Source organism: Coptis chinensis, chromosome 4, assembly GCF_015680905.1.
Source record: "Coptis chinensis isolate HL-2020 chromosome 4, ASM1568090v1, whole genome shotgun sequence".
Taxonomy (NCBI): domain Eukaryota; kingdom Viridiplantae; phylum Streptophyta; class Magnoliopsida; order Ranunculales; family Ranunculaceae; genus Coptis; species Coptis chinensis.
In genome coordinates, this window is record NC_141459.1 from 90,836,824 (window position 1) to 90,861,527 (window position 24,704).

Genomic DNA, 24,704 nt, shown 5'->3' on the forward strand with positions numbered 1-24,704 from the left:
GACAAAAACAGAATTTTGTTTACAAACCTTCATCAAATAGTTCAAACTCCAAACTCCAAATTCAAAACTCGACCAAACTCCAAAAATCTTCACACTCCAAACTCCAAATTGATCACCCCACTCCGGCATCCCACTCCGACATCTCCCGTCATCGCAAGCTTGAAGAGGACAGGTTAGTTACTTCCCTTGTTTTGGTACTTTTCGAGTTTTGATATAGTAATGGCTATTGCATCAATGTTCATGACATTTGATGCTGTAGAGTGTGGACTGTAGTTGAACAATACCGTATATCAGTGTATGGACTAAAGCTGCTATAATTTGACGATGCAAAGGTGAAAATTTGCATGAGTTTGGAGATTTTTTGAACAATACCCAAATTGAAAATCAGCTGCTAGGACGCTTTCAATGGGGTAAAAATTTTGATGATTGAGTTTTTAATGGGGTACAATCCCACGTCATCGTATATGAAGCAGCTTTCAATGGGGTAAAAATTTGGAGTTTGGAGTTTTCTAAATGCTTGCTAGAATAATATTTGATCAATTTTCACGCTAATCATGAAATAAAACTTTAAGTGAAGTTATTATATTGCGCGCTTATGTACCAAATTATTTAACTCCAAATGCTATATATTTATGAAATTTTAACTTTGGAAAAATCATTTTGAGGTTGTTGTTGGTGTGTGTGCTTTTAGTAGTTATCTGTATTATCAAATACCTAATTAAGGTGATATGGTGCTTTTGATGCTTTTAGTAGTTATCTGTAGTTATCTGTTACCTGTTGAATTTTTTCGGTTATCTGTTAAGAATCTGTTATGAATCTGTTGAATCTGTTATCTATTGAATTTTTTCGGTTATCTGTTAAGAATATGTTATGAATCTGTTGAATCTATTATCTGTTGAATTTTTTCGGTTATCTGTTAAGAATATGTTATGAATCTGTTGAATTTTTTCGATTATCTATTATGAATCTGTTGAGTGTGTGTTGAATGTGTGTTATGAAACTCGATGTGGATTTGAAGTGTCTTAGAGAGAAAGTTTCTAGTAGGCTCGAGAATCTCGCATCGTCGTCGTCAACGTTTTCATCCGAGGTTGGCTTGAAAAGTGTTGTTGATCTTGTTGCTGAAGAGAGTAGTACAATCACTGAAGCTGGAATTATCATCAAAAGGAGCCAGGTGAATGTCATGTTTTTGGTGTACATATATCAAGTATTTTTTTGTTTCAAATATTGACATCTAGTTTTTCTTTCATGAGTTATCTTCACCTGAACTGTTGCTTATTCTATGTTGTGCAGACTCGTATCTCTGCGAAAGCCCAGAGAAAGGTTGCAAGGGAGATCAAGACTGCCCGAGCTTTTGGCCTGATGCCTTTCACCACAATGGGAGAATACCCATTTCGTTTTGATCATTCTAGGGGGCACATTGATTCTGATGGGGAGCAAGTGCTGTAGTGACTGGTGTGTTGTAGTGACTGCTACTGCTGCCTTGTTGCCTGCCTGCTACTGCTGGAAATCAAGTGCTGCTGCTGCCGCCTACTGCTGGAAAGCAAATGGTTCAGAGCTGATGGTATACCCCAAAACTTGTTGCCTTGTTGTTGCCTTGCTTTCCATTGTATATGAACAAAAATGGTTGAGGCCGCATCGGCGAAGTTTGTCATGGTTGTTGATGATACTAAGTTGGTTAGTGGTTTGGGTGGTAGTGGACTTGCAATGGCAGTTGAGGTTGTGCAGTTTTGTTGGAAATATAATTTGGTTAGATTGCAAGAGATTTTTAAGGGTGAAGGTTGTGAAGCTAAACTTAGAGTTGATGGTGATGGGAAGCCTTATGTTACGGATAATTCGACATGTAGATTATATAGTGCTGGAAATGTATATGAAATAAGATAGATAATGGATAGTGGTGTTTTAGCTTTTAATGCTATATTTCATTTTCCTTTTTTCATTGGGCCTTGAAATGGATAATGGAAATAAGATAGATAATGGATAGTGCTGGAAATGTATAGAAAGATTGCAGGTGCCTTGAAACCAAGCTCAGAACCTATTCGCTGTAATCTAGAAACAAATGTTGAACAATAACTTGATCACTTAGTATCTTCTTTCCATCTATGGTTTATCTCTTTCGATACCTTGCAAAAGACCTTCATGCTGCTAATAATAATTCATCCCAAGTCATTAGAAAATAAACCAAACCCTCTCATGTAACGTCTTTGGGAATGGTTGGCAAAACCAAAATACCCTTTTGTTCATGGGTTCTGAGAGCCAAATAGCAAATCTATTTTTTCTACTTTCAAAGATTGCAAAGATGTCTTCTATTTTCCAGTATGTATAAGTCTCGAAGATTACAAAAAGAGCTTTAACTAACAGAAACTTTCTAAAAGCAAACTTGATGAATGAAACTTAATTCTGCAAATACGAAAAACTGCCGGCCCAAAACTGCCAGACAGATTATTACAAATCAACTTTACAAAATTCTGACATATCATCAAAATTTCTAACAGAACTGCTGAAAGTCTGCAGGCCTTCTGCCAAGAGCTTTAAGACCTTCTGCCAAGAGCTTATGCCAAGAACTTCGACTAACTTCAGTCACACTATGGAAAAACTGTACTAACCCAAAGCTAGTCTAGTACGGAATAAGGATGTATCTTGTGGAGTTGTGATGAAAGCATCTGAAGACTCCAAATCATCGACACAGTTAGACTCTGGACTTCCATTGGCGTCTGCCATTAAGTCTTTGGTAGTCAATGTGTTGATATTAGTGCTCGTCCCGTATGTAGCCAGCATGTGCCATCTTGAAGCAATGGAAACAATTCCCTGGGCCCTATGGGTAATTCTTGTAGCTCCCATTACACATGAAGAATCCACTCAACTGAACAGCTGAACATACCTATAAGCATATAACTAAAGTTCAATGAAACAAGGTAAACATACCTATAAGCATATAACTAAAGTTCAATGAAACAAGGTATGTAAAAGGAAAGTTGATTAAAACAAGTTCAACAAGCTTCAATTTACTGACCATAAAATCACCAGCGTTGAAGAAACTCTTCTCTGATTTTGATGCAAAGACCAAGAACAAGAATCCAAACTGACTAAATGTAATAGTAACTAAGCACATAACAATAAAAAACCTATACATATGACTTGTAATTGATAACTATTTTCTTAAATATATAGCATTTGGAGTTAAATAATTTGGTACATAAGCGCGCAATATAATAACTTCACTTAAAGTTTTATTTCATGATTAGCGTGAAAATTGATCAAATATTATTCTAGCAAGCATTTAGAAAACTCCAAACTCCAAATTTTTACCCCATTGAAAGCTGCTTCATATACGATGACGTGGGATTGTACCCCATTGAAAACTCAATCATCAAAATTTTTACCCCATTGAAAGCGTCCTAGCAGCTGATTTTCAATTTGGGTATTGTTCAAAAAATCTCCAAACTCATTCAAATTTTCACCTTTGCATCGTCAAATTATAGCAGCTTTAGTCCATACACTGATATACGGTATTGTTCAACTACAGTCCACACTCTACAACATCAAATGTCGTGAACATTGATGCAATAGCCATTACTATATCAAAACTCGAAAAGTACCAAAACAAGGGAAGTAACTAACCTGTCCTCTTCAAGCTTGCGATGACGGGAGATGTCGGAGTGGGATGCCGGAGTGGGGTGATCAATTTGGAGTTTGGAGTTTGGTCGAGTTTTGAATTTGGAGTTTGGAGTTTGAACTATTTGACAAAGGTTTGTAAACAAAATTATGTTTTTTGTTTTGTTGGTTCGTTGGCTGGGTTTTAAGGGCGTGAATAGTAGAATGTCACTCTAAGTATGTCACGGTAAATATGTCATCCTAGCCAAACCGTATATATATATATATATATATATATATATATATATATATATATATATATATATATATATATATATATATATATATATATATCAGGAAATTAGGTATAGGTACACAGCCATAAAATTTTTAAGTTTAGAGAAAATAACAAATTTTTTTTTTTTTTTCTCCATAAAAACTGAAATTTGACATCTATCTCAAATTTCAGACAAACTTTTACAATTTTGACCTCTGTATAATCTTTTTGCTATCTGTTAATGCAATGTTTGTTTCAAAAAACAAAAATGAATCAAGCCTATAAGACAAAACATCCCCATATATAATGGGTGACTCTTCAACACAAAATGTCCGTACTGAATTGGTCAAAGTTGTACCTTGTTTTTCTTTTGGTCTAATTAATAGGTATTTATCCGTGTACGTACTGAAAATATATCACTCCACGCGTACCACGTCCCTTTTCTTGTATAGTTAGTTGTATATCGGTATATGTCAATGATTTTGCTTGATGTGTCCTATATGTGGTGGTTCCATAAAGAACCCAGCTGAGCCTAGTTGCCAACTTAATCCATGGTGAGTCAATGAGATTTTATTGAGGTGTGCTAAGTTAAGAGTTCAGGAATATTTGACGGTACATACCATCCTCAGGAAAAGGAACCAATTTCGATACACTTTGTTGGAATCGGATTATGTTGTTCATGAACAAGAATATCCTTCTCCTCATACGTTAAACAAACTGAAAGAAAAATGTAACAGGAATCTTCTTTCTTAAAGATTCTCCACTCATTATGAAAGAAAAAAAATAGAGACGCACCATGAGAAATGGTGTATTAAATAGGAAATTAGGAATATAGGATGTTGACATTAAAAGCTGTATTAATCAAGTAGTAGTGCTGGCTTGGTGATTCTACTTGAAACAGTGGTGTTGACGGATCAGGAAGACAATTGCATATGGAGCTTGACAAAGAATGGTATATTCTATGTTGCTTCATTCCACGAGATGCTAGCTACCGAGGAACGCAATTGTAGGCCTCCTCCTATACCATTTCCTACCAACTTGGTGTGGAAAATACCTATCCTCTTAAAGTCAGAATTTTCTTTTGGGAAACTATACTTGGATCAATTTCAACAACAGATAATCTCATCCACCGAGGTACTATGGCAAATTCCACGTGTTCACTTTGTAACACAATCGATGACCGGGGACATGCCTCATTTGTTTTTACATTGCTCTTTTGCATTACAAATGTGGACCTTGATGATGCAACCTGTTGAATTGGCTTTCCCCGTTCTTGCTCGTGTGGATTCGTTAGAAGATATGCCTAGGTACTGGCCAATAAGGGGTGGGAACTGTTTCGGTCGCAAACTTTGGAGCTTGCTTCCTTATTCTATGATTTGGGTATTGTGGAAGACCGAAGACGTCAACCCAAAACGATCGAGTTTTTAGGGCGAAAGTATTGTCTGTACACAAGTGACAAGTCGATCATGGAAATAAAGAGGTTGTTGTGGTTCTGGATGTCTTCCTCTACTCACCGTAATGAATATCATCTCAGGGAATTTGTACTGAACTGACCGCATGTCATTATGGGTTCATCTTTCGGTGTTACTAGAGCATGAATTCGGGAGCTTATGTTTTATGCTTTGATCATGTAAGTTTGTTGCCTTATGAAGATCTCCCTCACTATGTCTGTAACTTTGTGTTTCTACACATTCCAATCAATAAAGGTTACTTATCAAAAAATAAAAAATAAAAATAAATATAGACTTATAAAAAACAAACAATTCTTTTGAAAATACCATTCAAAATATGTCATTGCATTTCCCTGATCAACGAGCATGCCAAAGAATCTAAGATCAAGCATGCTTGATTATTTATATATTGTAGTAAAATAAATTGATAATATTATAAAAAATTTATTACTATAAAATAATATATGCACTCAAATGACCAATATTATTAGTGTTCAATAAAATAACTATATTGAGCTTGAGGCATGAACTAGTGCAGATTAACTATGTTTCCCAAGACAATAAGGTGAACAATGTCTTTTTTTATTTTATTGGCAAACCTATTTTAAATGAGATTGCTTACTCATCGGTGCTGACGGGATTCAAAGCCTTACATCCTTTGCGTCATTACCCAAAGGTTTATACCAACTTTACCAGTTGGCACTTAGCACCAGCAATCACCCCATTCAAGCATTGTTGATAAGTCATGTATATTATTGCAATGATAATTATGCAGGTGGGACATGCTAACTTATCAGCTCACTTCCGCGACAGCCCCATGCTAAATTCCTTTTTATTTCCGACAATTTCAGCTTGCCATAAACATAAGCGTGTACACTGTACTGACAATTGAAGTTCCTTGCACATGGCATGTGATATTTTACCAAGCCACAAATATGTATGAATAAACCAGGCTACGCGACTTAATGAAATAGAATATCGTAGTAAATCCATTGCAACAGTATGCAAAGAATATGATGTATTTGGAGTTTTGGACAGGCAAAATAGCTTTTCAAACGTTGAAGTTACAAATGTTAGGAGATCTTATTCCCACAGCAGAACAGAAATGTAAAACCTTATTTAAATACAAAAACACTGCCAAAAGTACAAACAACATTGTTCATGCGCTTAATTTGTTAAAAAAACACATAAGAAGACCCCAATCTTAAATCCCAAAGTAAGCGTCATCGTTTGCAGCCCCATGTCTCAATCAAACATACTTCAAAGATGTATTTGATTGCCTGTTTTCATGTGATATAAGAGAGTGAGTACAAAAGGTAATAACTGAGAATAACAACATTAAACATATGAAAGAAATAAAGCAAAAAAGAGAGGGGGTACACAACCAATTGAGCTAAAAACTCTTGTGTTAGTAAGTGGATATAGCAAAAAATGAGATTAAAAAACAATCTGATGCAATCAGAAAACAAATTTCTGAAAATGCATCACAGTAAGGTCCTGAGGTCAAAGGCAGATGAAATCTAAGTTGTTCAAGGCCAAGTATACTCGATGGCCATGATCCTGTGACCTATGATACTGGATATACGATTGCAATCAATGGCTTATGGTATGAAATAAAGCATGTTATGATTCAGGCCATACGAGTACAAAATACTCATTGGCATCGAAAATCCAGTCATGTTGGCTCCATGTGAGTATGTACAAAGACACAAATTAACAATCTTGGGATCTATAGGTACGATTTCCTTGCAGACTGTCAAAAGACTGGTCTAAGTTTGTTGTCAGTCTTTGTTGAATTGCTGGCAGTGCATGTTCCACGGCACATTCTCAAGATGATACCCTTCAAAAAAATGCCTTATGGGCCCTTTTTACCACCTCTGCCTAAGCAGAATCGCATTGGTTGCAACCAGGTCTTATTAATAGTGCAACTTATTAATAGTTCCATATCTTCAATGATAATATATATATATATAATATTTAAGCAAAAGCAAAACCAATAAACCATCAATCAAAGTGAAAGAAAGAAATGGAAGAATATATAGATGCATTTAATTAAATGTTGTACTGTGAACAATGACATCTATGCATTTCAGTGTTTAAGAAAGGTCATATAAGACACCACTGTCCACCAGTCACTCATGTTTCAACAACTATTAAGGGACATACAAAAGCCAAGCACACGTACTTAGGCTAATAAAGCTGGAGTTCTGCACCGCAGACATTGTCAGACAATTTCGATTTTTTAACATTGATCTTTTTACATTGTGTAATATACTAAGATCAAAATTACGAAAGGATACAACATCAATATAGTAATACAGACATCACCATTAAGGAAGATAGGACATTATAATTCTACAAAACAATAAATTCCGCTGCTGTAAGATATAAAACAAATTAGAAAAAAAACCACTAACCAAGGTGTATAAACAGTGCTTCACTGCAATACTGACAAAATGGAAATACACTCCAACTCGTAAAACCTACACAAATTTAATGAAGCAAATTAACCAACTAAGAACTATTGACCACAAATTTAACGAAACCAAAACAAAAGTAGGACTTCAAACATGAAACTATGGTAAGAAAATCTGTGGAAACCAAATGGTTGAATACAAAATCAAAAACCAAACGTATCAAATCGGGAACCCTAAACACAATAACCATCCCCAAAGCAGACTATATAAAGCAACTTGATAAGATGAAGTTAGGCTTTGAAGAAAAGAGGAGATCCTTAGGGGTCGGGTCATCTCCCATTTTGAGAAAGCAGCATACAGCTTAAAATCACTTGATTTCATCATGTCACAAGAGGAGAAAATTGGTTATTGGCCTTTAGATGGAGGCCCTGTGGGACCCACCCTACTCTAATTTGTTACATAGATACTACTTCACACTTAGCAGAACAAAGGAATCTGACATTCCCTGTGAATGACTCTAATGCATTCTCATCCACTTCTACAAATGTAAGATGTTCTTGCTGTGTATTTACTCAAGGGGGACTACGAATACAGTGGGCCTGCACATCAAAGAGCGCTGAAGTTATTGTCAAGCCAAATGTGCATATAGCCCACAGATAATTGACCAGACGGTAGGAGGCCTCTTGGGACTAGGGAGGTGAAAAACAACTTGGGCTGTGAAAAAAATAAAAAATAAAACAAATTGTCCAGCTGAAAAAATTGAAAAATAAAAATAAAACAAAAAACCTTTGCCTCTCCTCCTTTCACAGCTAGGTGTCCTCATTCCACCAAGATTCTCTACCACTTCTCTTTCCCTTCTCCTTAACCCATATGCATTTACATATGGCGCATAGACACTCTATAGGCACTCTAGATTCCAGAGATTCTCAAGTCAGGCGCATTTACACTCTCGCTTTTGCTCAACGATATGGTAACTAAGGTTGGGATACACAGAAATAGGGTAAACTGTAATACAGTGAGGACCGGCCCTACATCGCCTAAAAACGGTGAGAAGAGAAATGCAACGGGAAGAGAACTATCACAATTCTATAAGCCAGCAAGAACCTGTTGAAAAAGAAGTAATACAATAGAATGAAGCTAACAAATGGCACAAAGGAACAATGCTTATCTATAAAATATCAACTCACATCAACTCATCCAAGTCATTTGTTTTATTGCTGCGGCATGTACACTAGAATAAATAAATTCTTTAAGAGAATAACATGAAGGGACATCAAAATAACTCCAAAAAAGGCAAAAACAAAGAAAATTCAAACAACATCCTTTTAAACATAAGAAATCATCCAAAAGAAAAGTATATCACAATTTTCTAAATAATCAATCTCGAAATAGATACAAAACATATTCTCGACAACTCCTAATAGAACATCAAACATGTCACGTGATAAGCTAAGTGATAAATTGTACTACTATAGATATTATGTTGACTTGTTATGCACTCAAACGATATCTCAAGAAACAATGATAATATACATATCAGTATAGCATAGAACTCACTTAGTATACGAGCTAATAGTATCCTATAAACAGAAACAAGATATATACATTCTTTTATTAATACCTACGCAGAATCCCAGTAAAGACCCAAGTTGAATAGCCTCGGTATTACATGTACACCAAAGAATAAATCCAATCTAAATGAAAAAGTAAACACAATATAGGATGGAGACAGGAGAGAAGTATACACTTTCTGTTGACACATAAATTAGCAAAAGAATGGATGAAGAAAGCAACTTACAGATTTCATCATCCTGGTAATAATAAGTCCTTGGAGACTGAGCCATCAATCAACATGCATACTAACGCCTTTATTTGTCACTCAACAAGAACTTACAAAGAATAACCCCACCTTCATCATTCATATCATCTGTCACAAGCACATGCAGTATCATAGATGTGGTTTTAGCATTCACTTTGAAACCCCTGTCAAGCATTGCTTTATGAAATTGGAGTGCCTTTTGAGTATCTTTTTCCTTGAGAAATCCTTGAACCATGATGTTGAAAGTAAGGCCATCTGGAGCTACACCCCTCTTTTCCATCTCTATGAACAAGCTTTGAGCATCAATTAACCTGCCCTCCTTACAAAAGCCATTGATCATTGTGGTATATGTTCTGGTGTTGGGCAGCACCTCTTTTGAAGAAAGGCTGTAAAATAGTTCCTTTGCTTCCAACAACTTTCCTTGTTTGCACATGTGGTGAATAATACTGTTATAAATCACAACATTAGCTTTTAACCCATTTCTTTCCATCAAATGAATCAATTCCATAGCTTCAAAAAGACCACTGTTAGCACACAAACCTTCTATTAATGTACCATATGTGACAATATCTGGATTCTGCCCACGACTTTGCATGTCTTCAAAAAATTTCTTTGCGTCCACAACTCTCCCGACCTTACATAGCACCAATAAGGGTGTTATATGTAACAACATCAGGATTCAAGCACTTGCACTTCAATTTCTAATAAAGTTGCATAGCCTCATCTAATCTCTTAGCCTTGCAATAACCATTAATCATTGTATTATAGCTAACAATATCAGGCTCCAGACTAGCATCCACCATTAAATCAAAAACATTTGCAGCCTCTTCCATTCGACCCTGCAAACAACACCCATCCATCAAAGAGTTGTATGTGATAGTGTCAGGCGCCACATTTATTTGAATCATCCCCTCTAATAGTTGATGTGCCTCACTAAGCTTCCCTTCTTTGCAATATGTATCGACCAAAATATTGTATGTTTGCACATTTGGCAAGATTCCTCGACTGATCATATCGTGTAACAATTCATTTGCCTTGTTCCAATTACTGGAGATGCATAGGCCACGAATCAAAGAACTATATGTGATGACATTAGGTGTTATACCTCTTTGAAGCATCAATTCTAACACCTGAAGTGCTTCACTGGTCCTACCCTCATTGCCAAGGGCATCGACAAGAATGTTGAAGGTTACTACATTCGGTGAGATGCTCTTTTTGGACATATCATCAAACAAGCTCAAGGCTCTTTTCAGTTGACGAATGCTGCATAGTCCATGAATTAAAGAGCTGAAAGTAATGGCATCTGGGACAACTCCGTTGTCAACCATTTCCTGAAAGAGATTGACAGCATCATACACCCGGTTTTCCTTGCAAATACAGTCAATGATCATATTGTATATGTGGATGTCCGGTTTCAGCTTTTCCTTTTCCATTGAGCTCATCAATTGAAGGGCAGTATCTGAATTTAATGATTTGCAGAACCAATTGATGATAACCCCATAAATGACTACATCTCGGGCTATTTTGACGAACAATTCCAAAGTTGGTGCTGATTTTCCCTCTAGAAACAAACCCTTGAGAAGAGAACTGAAAGTAAAAGCATTCGGTTGAAACCCACGTTTTAAAATATTCCCCAGTACAGAAAACCCGAAATCCACCCCCGACCGATACAAGAGTAGCAATTGATCAAGGTGTTAAGCGTCACAATGTCAGGTTGGACTCCAGCGGAAGCCATTGCATTGTACATGGATAAAACAATAGAAAAGTGTTTGGTCTTGACAAGGGCTTCTAACAATTGGTTGAAAGGGTGAATGGAAGGAAAGGGTCGATACCGAATCAACTCATTAAAGAAACCCAATGCCTCGTCAAGCTCAAGGGTTCCAGATTTACACCTTTCTCTAACTAATTTCTCTAATAAATGAAAATGAAGGTGGTCTTTATCGGCAGAAGTGGTTGATGATTGACGTGGGTGATACGTAGTAGTAGGAGTAGTAGTAGTTTTGAAACGAAAGAAGGAAAGAGAATGCAAGAGAGGAGAGAGAGTACCAGAAGAAACCCTCCTTAACATTGCCATTTTGAGCAGAAAAAATGAAACCCAACTGAGTGTCCGTTGCATTTTCACTCTCTTTTTCTGATTAAAGGTGAAGCCCAAAACCCGAACACAACCCAAGAAGCCCAAAACCCGAACACAATTCTCGCAGAGAGGAAATATTCCAGTGAAATGTATCTCATAAAATGTTTTTTTTTCTCAAGGTGAATAATACTTGTTGGATATCGATTAAGATGGGGTAGGTTTACCATTAAAAAAAGAGCATGTCTTCAGTGCGCAGGTCGTATGGTGCGTAGGTAATATGGGCCTTTGGATCAGTATTTTTGCCATTAAATACACACACACCCCTTGGTATGAGTGGCCGAGATGTAATGGCGCACCATACATCTCGCGCACCATAGATTTAGCCTTAAAAAAAAAGATGGTGTAGGTTCAGCCAAGAAAATATACTACATCGTGAATAAACACAACGGTAGAACCAGAGTTGAATATTTCAAATTCATCAAAATTTCATTATTTTTTCCAAAAATCGGAATTCCCTGCGAAATCTAGTATATTCCGAACAAGATTATTATTATTATTATTATTATTATTATTATTTTTTTTATTATTATTTTTTTTTTTCAAGCTGAACTTTTATTAAACCAAACAATATTTACATATGTGAAGAACATCATATAACACGTTCATATTTACAAATAGTGGGGCTTTATGCCACCATATAAAAGAAAAAACTGGAAAGAAGGACAATTCTCCGAAAGGCCAAGTTGAGAACTCCACATTCGGTTGTCCCTGCCCCCTAAACTTCTTTACATCCCGAATAAATACAACGGTAGAACCGTAGAACCAGAGTTGAATATTTCAAATTCTTTGAAATTTCATTATTATTTCCAAAAATCAGAATTCCCTGCGAAATCTAGTATGTTCCGACATGATTTCAAAATCTAATTATTTCGAATATATATTGATATTTAGAGCATCTCTAGGTGGAAGTATCACCTCCACATTTGCCTCCACAATTCGGAATTTTGCGAAAATCTCTAGGTGGAGGCAAATGTGGAGTTATCACCTGTCTAGCACTCTAGCCACATTCATGGATGCAAATTTGTGATTTCGGATGGGGATGTGTCGCGACAGTGGTAATGTCGTGTGCCACTCCTAATGTCGCCCATACTTTTTTTTTGACTTTGACCAGCACACCGCGCCATTACTAATGTCGCGCGACATTCCTATTATAGCGTGACACTATCACTGTCGCGTGCTCCAAGCCTCCAATGGCCAAAAAATGACCGAAATTCTACATCTATAGATCTACACTCATTTCCTTCTTCATTTTACATACACTCAACCAAAACATTCTAATCAAACAACTCAACCATTTCACACACAACACTCTCAATGTCACAACCAAAACAAGGTAGGGGTTCAAGTTGGACAAATAAAGAAAATATTGCTCTCAATAGAGCGTGGATTGAGATTGGAGAAGATCCTATAATAGTAAATGATCAATCGGGACAAGTTTATTGAGAACGAATTATAGCTAGGATGAATCAAATTCAAGGTTTTAACCAAAACTGTAAGTGGAAGAGAGTCTCACAACGTTGGTCGCTTCTCTTACCGTTCTTGAACAAATATAATGTCATATTAAGAAAACTTGAAGAACAACCTCCATGCAGGTGTGAAGTAGTTGTATATTGGTAAGTAAATCAAAGATTGATGAGGTTCACCATAGATTGTTTGGAAGATGGATTGATGGGAGTTATGAAGAAGAGAAGGTAGTATTCTTTGCTTTAGGACTTATTTTTAATGACTCAACTTTGTATTGAATGAACAAACTCAAATACAACAACTTGATTGAAACTTGAAAACTTATATTGAAGATGGAAACATAAACTTGAAATGAAAAAGATTTGATTGAAGATTAAGACATAAACTTGAAATGAAAAAGATTGAATTGAAGAACGAAAAGTAAAGACAAGACTTGAATGTAAATGACTTGAAAAATAAATCCTACACTACTCCTACATGACACTAGAATAAGTCTAGGTGCATTCTCTCATCCTACTTTTGGGTTTTTATACCCCTATTTTTACAAAAGACTTATTTGCCCTCTCCTCTATAATCAAGACACCTCACCATGTTGCTTTTTTGCTTTTCAATTCCTTTATGCTTTTACTTTTTCATATCTTCTTGAGCAAGCTAGGTTTTGAGCAAGTCTTCTTTTGTAGCAAGACTATCCATCTCTAGTCTTTTGAGTTAAGGACGTGATTTTCAGTTCTCTGGTTTTGAGTCCTTAACCTTTGACCTTTGACTTTGACATTGACTTTTTCGGCACTTTTCCATAGCAGCTTGAGTCTTCATAATAAGCATTGATAAAGCTCATTTTGGCGCTAAAATGCAGCTTTTATGATAAGTGGTTTGAAATGGCCTTTAACCTGGAAAAGACAGTAAAAGCTATGAGTTGTCTTTTCATTATGTGTAAGAAGGACTTTAATATAGTAATATAAGGGTAATAAAATGCACATTTGGGAGTTGATCAACCACCCCCAAATAGCATTTTGCTTGTCCTTAAGCAAGGATGAAAAGAAAACTAAGATCACAAATGAGTGATTTATTATTTATTATATTAATCTCATTTCGTAGAGTGCGATTGCATTGACCATATGCAACAAGGCCTTAAACCACTAGAAATTCCCTAGTGGACAAGCTTAAGCCTCGTGAGAGTTTTCCAGAGAAGGTACTCACAGACTTCTTCTCTCTAGTACAAAGGGTCTTGTCTCCTTATTTATTCTCAGAAGTCGATACATCTCATTAGCGGGGAATAAGGACAAGCTCCTTTGAACTTAGAATAACATATGTACAATAATTAAATCATCGAAAGATAAATGCGCAAATATGAGTAATGAAATGCAAAAACAGAGTCGTTTCCGAAACTTTTGGAAAGTGTTCTTAAGGTGGGTTCTCACAGAGATGTGTTAAAACACAAACTCTTTGATAGATTCACTCAAGTTTTGTTCTCTCAAATGCAGCGGGTATTTATATTCCTCACATACACAAATGACATCATCCAAAGGAAACCGGGGTTGATTGATCACACTTGCCTCTTACTATCATACCATCCTATTCCTAATCAAGCTAGAGGTCTTTTATTAGGAATTACAGGGCTAGGGTGATGGTTTAGAAGAAAAAGGAAGGAAAAAACAAAATTTGATAAGTTGAGAAATTGGGTTTTCGTGATACTTGTAACTAGAGAAGAACCTCGTTTTGTTCTTTGCTTCCGAATTGTGATTCATTCTTTAGTCCTTTGGCTTTGTAACTCCATATGATTTTGAATTTTGGGAGTTTTAGCTTTGCTTTTGTTTTTTATATCGTCTCCTTTTGATTTTGAACTTTTGGGAGATTCGATTTCTTTGACTCCTTTGATTTTTTTTGGAGTTTTGATTTTTGATGGGTATTTCTTTTATTTGATTTTTTTTTTCTTTTCGAAGCAACTAACTGATCTATTTTTGTACAAGGTCTTCTATTCTCTTTTTCTGATATTTATCCAATTCTCAACTCGTCAGTTGGGTATTGCTTCCGAATTGTGATTCATTCTTTAGCCCTTTGGCTTTGTGACTCCATATGATTTTGAATTTTGAGAGTTCTAGCTTTGCTTTTGTTTTTGATATCGTCTCCCTCCTTTTGATTTTGAACTTTTGGGAGATTCGATTTCTTTGACTCCTTCGATTTTTTTTTGGAGTTTTGATTTTTGATGGGTCTTTCTTTTCTTTTCGAAGCAACTAACTGATCTGTTTTTGTAAAATGTATTCTTTTATCTTTTTCTGATATTCATCCAATTCTCAACTCGTCAATTGGGTAAGCTTTTTATTGTGTGCTGTAACGGGTTAAGAATTAATGGTGAAGAATAAAAAGGCTTTTAGAAAATTGTGAAGGCTCAAAAGGGGTAGCTAGAGGGAAAAAAAAAAATATCCTTTTGGGTTTTTAATGTTTATTTGGCTATATCAATCCAAAAATGGCCTAAATTCTCTCCTAGGATATGACGTGGTGATCAAGCAAGTGGACGTGTGGTCTTTCTATCCGAACATCCTTTGTGTCATCACTCAATAATCATTCAGATGAAACTTTTGGCTAGATTCTCACAGGATATGGAATTTAATTGTTCTAACCATGGTCTCAGAAACTCACTGCTATATACAATCAAATGTTTATGCATGTCATTCAAGAAAAGATGCATAAACTATTGTACGTTTGAAGAACGAATCCTTACTCTGTTGCTATAATGAGACTTCTAGACTATTTATTCATCATAGAAAAAGGAAACAAGACTTTTAGTACTAAACATAAAATAATATTTGTGGTCTTTTTCGATTTTTTTTTTAAGAAATGAAGAAATATACTACTATATCTAATATAAGAAATGTCTAGTTTTTTCAAAATGTTGCTATATCACCCCTAAACAGAAATATGCTTTGTTCTCAAAGTATGAAGAGATAAGAAAAGAGATTACCATAGAAGCATGAGCAAATACACCTGTATTATGTTCTTTATGATGAAAATATACCAAACCTAAACAAGTTTGGGGCGTGGGTTGTTTGATATAGAACGAGAAATACATGGTTTATTTTACTAGGGAGTTACGTAATTATTCTACTATGAATTTTTTTTGGGTTTTTGTATTTTTGAAAGTATATGAAATGCAGGAAAAAAATGGAAAATTTTGGCATGATGTATTTGTATTACCTTATACTCATATACCAAATTCCACAGAAAAAACATATCAGACATATATTAAAATTATACTAATGTTATAAAAAAGGAAAAATAGACAACATAAAATACAAATAAAAAGAAAACATCCAACTATACGGACACTAGGGAACTTCCTAGTCAGAATCCGTGCGTGACTCGTCCTGACTTTGAGAAGATCCTTCTCCGTGCTGACGTCGGTTCCTAGGGTATCTATCACTACGCGGGAGTGCATCTCTAATGCCGTGTAGTGTCCTTGTGACACTGTGCTGAAAACGTCACTGCTCCTGCTGGAAGGACTGTTGCTCCTCTCTAAGGTTTTGCTATGCCGCTATGATAACTCGCTACCCTTGCCGAAGTTAGTGGACGTGCTGGTGCAGAATCCTCTGGCCCTTATGGATGAAATGAATTCTGTCCATGGGCTGAGTGAACTATCGAGTGACACTTTCAGCGAAGTAGTCCACTGGCGTAGGTGTGGCAGTAGCTCATGCGTGCTCGGTGGCTCTGGCGGCAAGTGGATACCAGAATTGTTGGACGCAGTGGGAATAAATAGGGCTAGTGGTAGCGTCCCTTACCTCCACTAGAGCGTCTCTAGCAACGAAACCCCAGTGCTGCATGATCTTAGTGACCAGCACTAGTAAAGAAGCGGTGGACCTCCTGGGTTTGCAGAGTTGGTCCCAGATGAAGGTGGTGATGCAGAAGCTGTTCTTCTACTCCTAAATAATCCACAGGATGTGGAGCATTGCCTTACCAATATCAGAAGGCTTGGCTGAGCCTATCAAGTTGTAGGCTATCCATTGAGATATTGCCAACGGATTCCTTCGCAACGAACTTTGAAACATGCAGTGTGACGTAGGGTTTTTCCTACCCTCGTTGAATACTGGTGTAAAATAAAAGAGTGAGAGAGGGATAGTAACTTGCGTCTTTCAACAAAACAAAGGACTCCCATCCTCTTCTTCTAATCTCAGCCTTGAAGTGCACTTCAAATAGATCAGAATTGAAGATGGGACTTCAAATAGATCAGAATTGAAGAGGGGTTCAAAATTTTGCTCTGACACGATTTTTAGGACTTGGGCCATCTTGAGTAGGAGTTGATGAAATTGGGGTTTTTAGTTGGAATGGGGGTTGAAAATGGAGCTTATTGTGAAAATTTGGAGTGGTGGTGTTTTAAGGTGGGTAGGCAGTCGTGAGCTAATATGGGGTGGGTGAGAGATGGATTAGTGCGGCTAGGGTTTGGGAAATTTGGGGACGATGATTAGGTTGGGCGGTCGCGAGGTATAAATACGAGATGATGGCACGTGCCTTTTAATTATTTTGAATTTTTGGCCTGAACCCAAATGAAATCAGGTAATTCCGATCATGTCCTTAGTGCCTTGCCAACTTCAAAAGCCAAGCCGCGTTTCGTTACTCGTTTGATCTTGACCCGTGAGGTACCAAAACGATCAGCATAAAAAATGCTACGCAATAATATAGAGTACACTCACATCCAACGGTGGATGAAAAACAGATAAATGAAAGAAACAAAAAAGAACTGAAGGGAAATATATACACACAAAGGAGGGAAAATTTTAATTAATTTTTTTGGGTTTTGGATATTTTTTAACTGAAATTTTAAAAGGTGGGTTGTTTTAAGTCAGATTCCCAAGACTTTTCAAAGACTGGAGTTAATCTCAACCCGAAGGTTGAATAACTCAATGAGATTGAACGTGATGCGCTGGAGGAAGACACGTGTAAACTTTAAAAACAGAATTACTATGAGGCTGAAGACCAGGGCAAGTTGGTGTTTGACAATTCAAGCACCAGCCTTCTCTCATAGCGTGTCTCTTACGTGTGTATGAACTCTTACCCAAACCAGGAATGGTGTTTGGTATACGTATCCAAATCTTCAACTGCAGTTCTCTAGGAAGTGCTTGCACACGGGCATTGAAACTGATCCATCTAGTCTTGCTAGGTCGAAGGTTTTTGTTCTTGGCATAAGACATTTTGGAAATTTTTTGAAAGTTTTGAGAAAGAGAGATTGAGAAGGGTAAAGATTTTGAGAAGAAAAGGAGAATTTTTGAAAATTTGTACAAGTTTAAGTCTTTTATCGTCAGATTCTCGAGACAAATAGAGAAGTGGAGGCAAAAGATAGAATTAAACAGAGAATCGTATCACTTTGGGTTACACTATTCTTTTTTTAGTTAGTTTTCTCATGCAAAGGATATCTATAACCATATAGAGATTTTGACAAGATGATAAAATTATACGTGAATCCAATATCATTTTAGTTACTCCAAGGCATATAATTTTCATTTTTATATCCTCTAGTTTTGAAAACTATGGAGTGATGTTTTAAGATACTCATACTCAAAAAGCTGTGATTATTGACTTTAATTTTTAAAACAAACCATAATAGGTAATCTTAGGCAACTTTCGTGTTGGCTAAGGGGCGAACCCAATCCAGAAAGACAGAGCTTCAGTTATGTGAGTTGGGGGATTTATTGCGGAAGACATGAAATGTCCCGACCCGTGCGAATAGCTCGGTGATATAGGTGACCCTCAGTAAGCAAAACTTACCTCAAACCGCCCCTAGATTGCGTTTTTCTAGGGGTTGGTCTGTGTAGAATACATTGCCTATTTTGTTTTTGAAAAATTCACACAACTATTTAAATATCGAGAATCTTGCATTAATAGAATGGAGAAAACAACTATTTTTGAAAAAGAAGTGTAAAATAAAAAAAATAAAAATTGTATACTCGTTCCATAGATTCACATTTACTCAAACGACGAGTAAAAAGTGTTTTACAAAGAATATGCGAGATATACGTGGACTAAGGCTCTGACACTTTCAACCACACATTCCAAATTAAGGGTCCGGTTATCTTATTGATGTATTCCTTTTAAGAAAAAGATGGAATGGAAATGGGAAGGAATATATCTTGGAAAAGAGGATTTAATCCTCGTAGACAGGAATACTCATGAAAGAGGTTTTTGTGCTCTAGCTTCATCCACATCACTTGTTGCTTTAAAGGCTGTGTTTGTTGGTTTAGGGTTTGGGATTACTTATCCTAGGAACACACCTTTATGGATTTTGTCTTGAGCTAACAAGTTTAGAGATTGTTGCATGGATGCTAAGATTTGAGTTTGTTGTTGCATGACAAATAGTATTATCTTGGTTATCTTATTTGTTTGAACACTAGTTGGTGGTGTAACTAGAACTAGGTCATTTTGGTTATTGATAGGTGGGTTTTGGTAGTTCTGGTTAAAATGGGATGGAACCAATGCTTTGTTATGATTGTTATATGTATCTTGTCCTTATTTGAATGTATTTGGTGCTTTGATGTGGTTGGTGAAACCTGGAGGTGGTTGGGTTTGTGGATTTGTAGTCCATGTGAAATTTGGGTGTTGCCTCCATAGTGCATTTGGTACATTGAAAGCACAGACTTCTTCTGGTTGAAGTGACGATTTGTTATTGAGTAAGAGACAAGTGGTATCTAAATGATTTAAGCTTAGATAGAAATTGCATGGTGAGATATTTATGTTCATGACATGATAAGGAGTTTGGCCTTTATGTTTGGTTGTGAGGGCATTTATCTTTCTTGTGAGGGATTCAATTAAAGTTTTGATTTCTAGATTAGATTTCACCTCGAAAATACCACTAGCCTTAGATGTACTGGTGATCAGCTCCCAAATGTGCGTTTTATTACCCTTACATTACTACATTACAGCCCTTCTTTCGCTTAATAAAAAGACAACTCATAGCTTTTATTGTATTTTTTAGGTTATTGAGAAATTCAGACCACTTATCATAAAAGCTGCGTCTTGGCACCAAAAAGAGCCTTAATCACCCTTATTATGAAGACTAGCTAGAAGCTGTTATGAAAAAGTGCTGAAAAAATCAAAGTCAAAGTCAAATGTTAAAGGTCAAGGACTCAGAACCAAGGAGCTGAAAGTCAAGTTATCAAACTTAAAAGATGACTTTCTCTAAAACCTATCTTGATAAAAAAGAAATCAAAAAGCAAAAGGAAAAAGCAAAAGCATAAAGTAAAGGGTGAGGTGTCTCAAATATAATGGAGAAGGGCAAATAAGTCATTTGCATAAAGTAGGGGGGTATAAGAACTAAAAGTTAGGGAGAGAGAATGCACCTAGACTTAATCTGGTGTCATGTAAGATTTAATTTCTAGTCTTTTTTTCATTCAAGTTATTTACTTTATTGTTCTTCATTTCAATCTTGTTATATGCTTTTATATTTCAATCAATCAATCTTCTTTCTTGTTGTTATTTCTTCAATCAATCATTTTCCTTCATTGCTTTCAAGTTTATGTTACTTCAATCATTAAAACCACTTAAGCTTGTCTTTCAATATTCTTCATAAACTAGTAAACAAAACTTGTCCTCAACTAAAGATCTTACCTTCCTTTCTTTAACTCCCAACCATTCAAACTTTAAACAATCTATGGTGAACCTCACTTCCACTCTTTTGAAGACCACCACCAATACTACAACTTCAAATGGCGCCGCCGTTATGGATTGAAGGAGCAAGAATGTTTAGTTGAGCATCTAAGGAGGGAAGTATCACTTTCACATTTTCACTTTTTATTTTTCTAATTTTTGTTGTTTTTCATTACTAACTTACTTTTTTGCAAATCCAGGTTCAAGATCAACATGCTGGAGAGGAGCTGAAGCTGCAGCTGAAAACCGACAAAACTTGGCCGGAATCCGTCGGGCGACCGTGCGGGCAACCGCCTAGTCACCTCCACACATGGTTGTCTAGTTTTTTCCAGTTTTAGTTGTTTTGTAATATTTAGTTGAACTCCAGATCCGGATTTTGTAATAAAATAGTATAAATCAGTGGAACTTGTTTGTAATAGATAGAGATATAAAGAAAGAAAAAATCCAAATTTTTTTTAGAAAATATGAGTTTTTGATTGATTATATGGATGAACACTTGGTTGAAGTTCTAAACTTACCAAGAGATTAGAGTTTTCATTTCCTTGAAAAGTTCAAGTGTGCGAGGCGAGTTGTGAATCATACACTCGCACACTTTGAATAAATTTGGTAATCAACACTCTAACTAAGTTTAGCTTTAGTTAATCTAGATAATCTATCTAAACTAGTTAATATATTAGATTAATTTAGTATTAGTTTAGTTTTATGTTTTGGGCCCTCGAAGGCAAAGTTGTTTAATTATCAAAAACCTAACTTGTGGGCTTTTTAAGTGGACCTTTATTCTGATAAATGGCGAGATGATTATGAAGGTACTCAGCAGCGCCAAAATCTCTATTCTGATAAATGGCGGACCTTGTGTCTTCTTTGGCCCAGGGAGAGGACTTCGGCAAGGAGATCCCCTGTCTCCTATTCTCTTTTCTCTTGCCGAGGACACGCTTAGCAGAGCCATTATAAGGCTCCATCTCTCAAGCAGAATCACTCCTATGGCTTTTGGGGGAAAATGTCCATCACCCTATCACCTACTTTTTGGGGATGATATCATTTTATTTGCAAATGGAAGTTTAAAAGGCCTGGTGCACTTGAGGAACACCTTGGAGTCATACCAAAGGGCAGCTAGTCAGTTGATAAACAAAGGGAAAAGCAAGCTGCTTCTCGGTAGCATGACTTCCACCAAGAGAAGAAAGGTGGAAGCCTTGTTTGATATGAAGGAAGGACATCTACCGGAAAACTATTTGGGTGTTCCTCTCTTCAAGGGCAGAGTCCGTCACGCCAACATTCAAATTCTGGTGGACAAGATTAAAAAGAGAGCAAGTGGATGGGCCGGATGGCTACTTTTTTTCCAGGGTCGAGTTGTCTTGGCATAATCTATTATGAATAGCATTCCCGTGTATAACATGGGCATCTACAAGTGGCCTCAGAAAATCATCAAAGAGGGAGAAGAAGCCATCAGAAACTTCATATGGTTAGGCAATCCCACACCGAGGAAGTCCATTACTCTAAAATGGGCAAAAGTCTGTAAACCAAAGGCAGAAGGAGGGCTCGGTATACGGTCTCTCAAGGAGTTGAATATGTCACTCCTTATGAAACTAGTCTGGCAATTGCTAACCATGGACAACTCTTGGTCCAAGTACATGGAATAGAAGTATAAAATGAAAAATGAAAAATGGCTTACCTATTATAAATGTTCCTCCATTTGGGCTGGGATTAAGTGGGTTTTGGAATCCATGAGAAATCACAGTACTTGGACCATTGGCAAAGGTACTACAGTAGACATGTGGCGAGATGCTTGGGCTAGGCCTAGTTCGGTGGCTAACTTGCTCCCTCACATCGACTGGAGATATCCTAAAACAAGAGTGAGCGACTTGATGAGGAATAACCAGTGGAATTTCCCCACCGAAACTCTGCAGCTCTTTGAGTCGTTGCGCATGCAACTTCTCTCTCTCTACCCCCACCTTGCAATGAACTTGATGATAGCTGAATCTGGAAGCCTGACAAGGAAGGCAAGTTCACAGTCCTCTCGGCTTATGATACTATAAGGAGAAAGGGGAATATTGTCTGGTGGCATCCCATCATCTGGAACAGCTACATTCATCCCAAAACTACTGGAATGGCTTGGAGGATTTTGCTTCATATCATACCAACAGATGACAAAGTTACAAGCAAAGGTATCCAATTGACTTCTCACTGTAACGGATGCAAGGAGGAGGAAGAGAGCTTTGATCATCTATTCTGGTCCTGTCCAAACACTCAAGCTCTCTGGGATTGGGTACAAAGCTTATTCCAGTTGAATGCTTTATCAGTTAGCAAAAACGGAGATATGAAGGAAATTCTGAAAGCGGCAAATCAAGCAAGCCCATTGATCAGGGAATTGTGGACAGCAGCAGTACTGAGTTTGATGGTTGCAATATGGAAGATGAGAAATGCGCAGAGGTACAAAGACTCAAACTACAACCATTGATACATAAGAAAGCTGGTCTGGCATGGAATCCATACGACTGGTAGACTGTCCAAGAGCTACATGTTCAACTCGGTCAATGAATTGGCAATTCTGCACTCACTAGTGATCGAATGCAAGCCCAAACCGATAAAGGAAATTCAACAAGTCCAATGGTACCCACCAGAGGAAAGAGTGGTTAAGATCAATTGCGATGGTAGCTCTCTTGGTAATCTAGGTCAGGGGGGTGTGGGGATAATCTTCAGAGATCATTATGGTCACCTGCTCGGCGTACATGCACAAGGACTGGGGATAGTTATGAACTATGACGCGGAGTGCCAAGCACTAACTTTGGTAGTGGAAGGTGCGGCAGCAAGAAACTGGACACAAGTTTGGCTAGAAACAGACTCATAGTTAGTTGCATTAGCTTTCTCTCATGGCCATATTCCCTGGATCTTGAAATCGAGATGGGCGAGAGCTACTGCGGTGTTGTCCTACTATAGGATAACGCATGCCTGGAGGGAAGCCAATTTCAGTGCGGACGCTGCAGCAAAGCATGGAGCCACTTTAGACTAGGATGATTTTATATGGAGCGTGGAAATACCACTTTTTGTCACAAAATTAGAATGCCAGGACCAGATATACTTTAGATTTCCCTCGAGTATCGCAAGAGGCCCTTTTGTGTTTTTGCCCTTTTGTACCTTATGGTGGAAACTCTATTATGTAACTTTATATTTATATTAATATATACACATTTGTTTGTAAAAAAAAAAAAAAAAAAAAGTGGACCTTTATTGTAACTTAAAACACGGAAAAGCTCGAACGGTTGGGCTTGATTCTCATATCACGCGCTAACCAACGTTGCCTTCTCCTCAAGTAGCGTGTAAGCACGACTTGAGAGGTAGATTCTAAACCTCCTCAAAGCCCACGTAAGAGGATATCTTGTGTGTTCAAGCATGCTTACATGATTGTTTGAAATTTAATTTCCGCACTGCAATTTACATTCACGCATAAGGATGAACCCGAGCCACATAACAACCATTTGAAAGTCATTCCCCAATGTAGATAAATCGGACAATATATGTTTGATTTTTGAATCTGAAGTTGTAGTTGTAAGAAAGTATACTTCAAAGATTTGTAAGAAGTTGAGGTTCATCCTAGATTGTTTAGAGTTGAGAGATTGGGAGTTTAGGGAAGAAGGTAGACTCTTAGTTTAGGACTAGGCTAGTTTAGTTATGAATGAAAACATTGGAAAGAAAGTTGTTGAAAATTGAAATAACTCAAACATTGAAAACAAATGATTGAATGAAAGATTGAAACATAAAGAACAAGGAAATATTGATTGACTGAAATAAACAAGATAAAATAACAAGATTGAAATACAAGAAAATGAAGAACAATAAAGTAAAACTTGAATTGAAAAACAAGACTAAAAAGTAAAGAAAACCAAATGGTTTGGATCCTAATACAATGGATGAGTTCTCTATCCTT

The 24,704-nt window shown here is 36.8% G+C and overlaps 1 protein-coding gene, 1 long non-coding RNA gene and 1 pseudogene across 3 annotated transcripts; 1 reads left to right on the top strand and 2 right to left on the bottom strand.

The window, feature by feature from the left end:
• Window positions 1–2,286: 2,286 nt before the first annotated feature.
• On the bottom strand, window positions 2,287–3,817 carry LOC147505592 (uncharacterized). The gene is made up of 2 exons (XR_015193377.1): window positions 3,619–3,817; window positions 2,287–2,878 (listed from the first exon to the last, which is right to left on the bottom strand). It is a non-coding gene; the product is annotated as an uncharacterized LOC147505592 (long non-coding RNA).
• Window positions 3,818–6,377: 2,560 nt separating this feature from the next.
• LOC147505593 (uncharacterized) lies at window positions 6,378–11,667 on the bottom strand (annotated as a pseudogene). The gene is made up of 2 exons (XR_015193375.1): window positions 9,535–11,667; window positions 6,378–6,599 (listed from the first exon to the last, which is right to left on the bottom strand). The product of XR_015193375.1 is annotated as an uncharacterized LOC147505593 (transcript).
• An 11,219-nt stretch (window positions 11,668–22,886) lies between these two features.
• LOC147505594 (uncharacterized) lies at window positions 22,887–23,237 on the top strand. The gene has a single exon (XM_086605585.1). It carries the CDS (start codon window positions 22,887–22,889, stop codon window positions 23,235–23,237), a length of 351 nt encoding a protein of 116 aa, XP_086461711.1.
• Window positions 23,238–24,704: the final 1,467 nt, after the last annotated feature.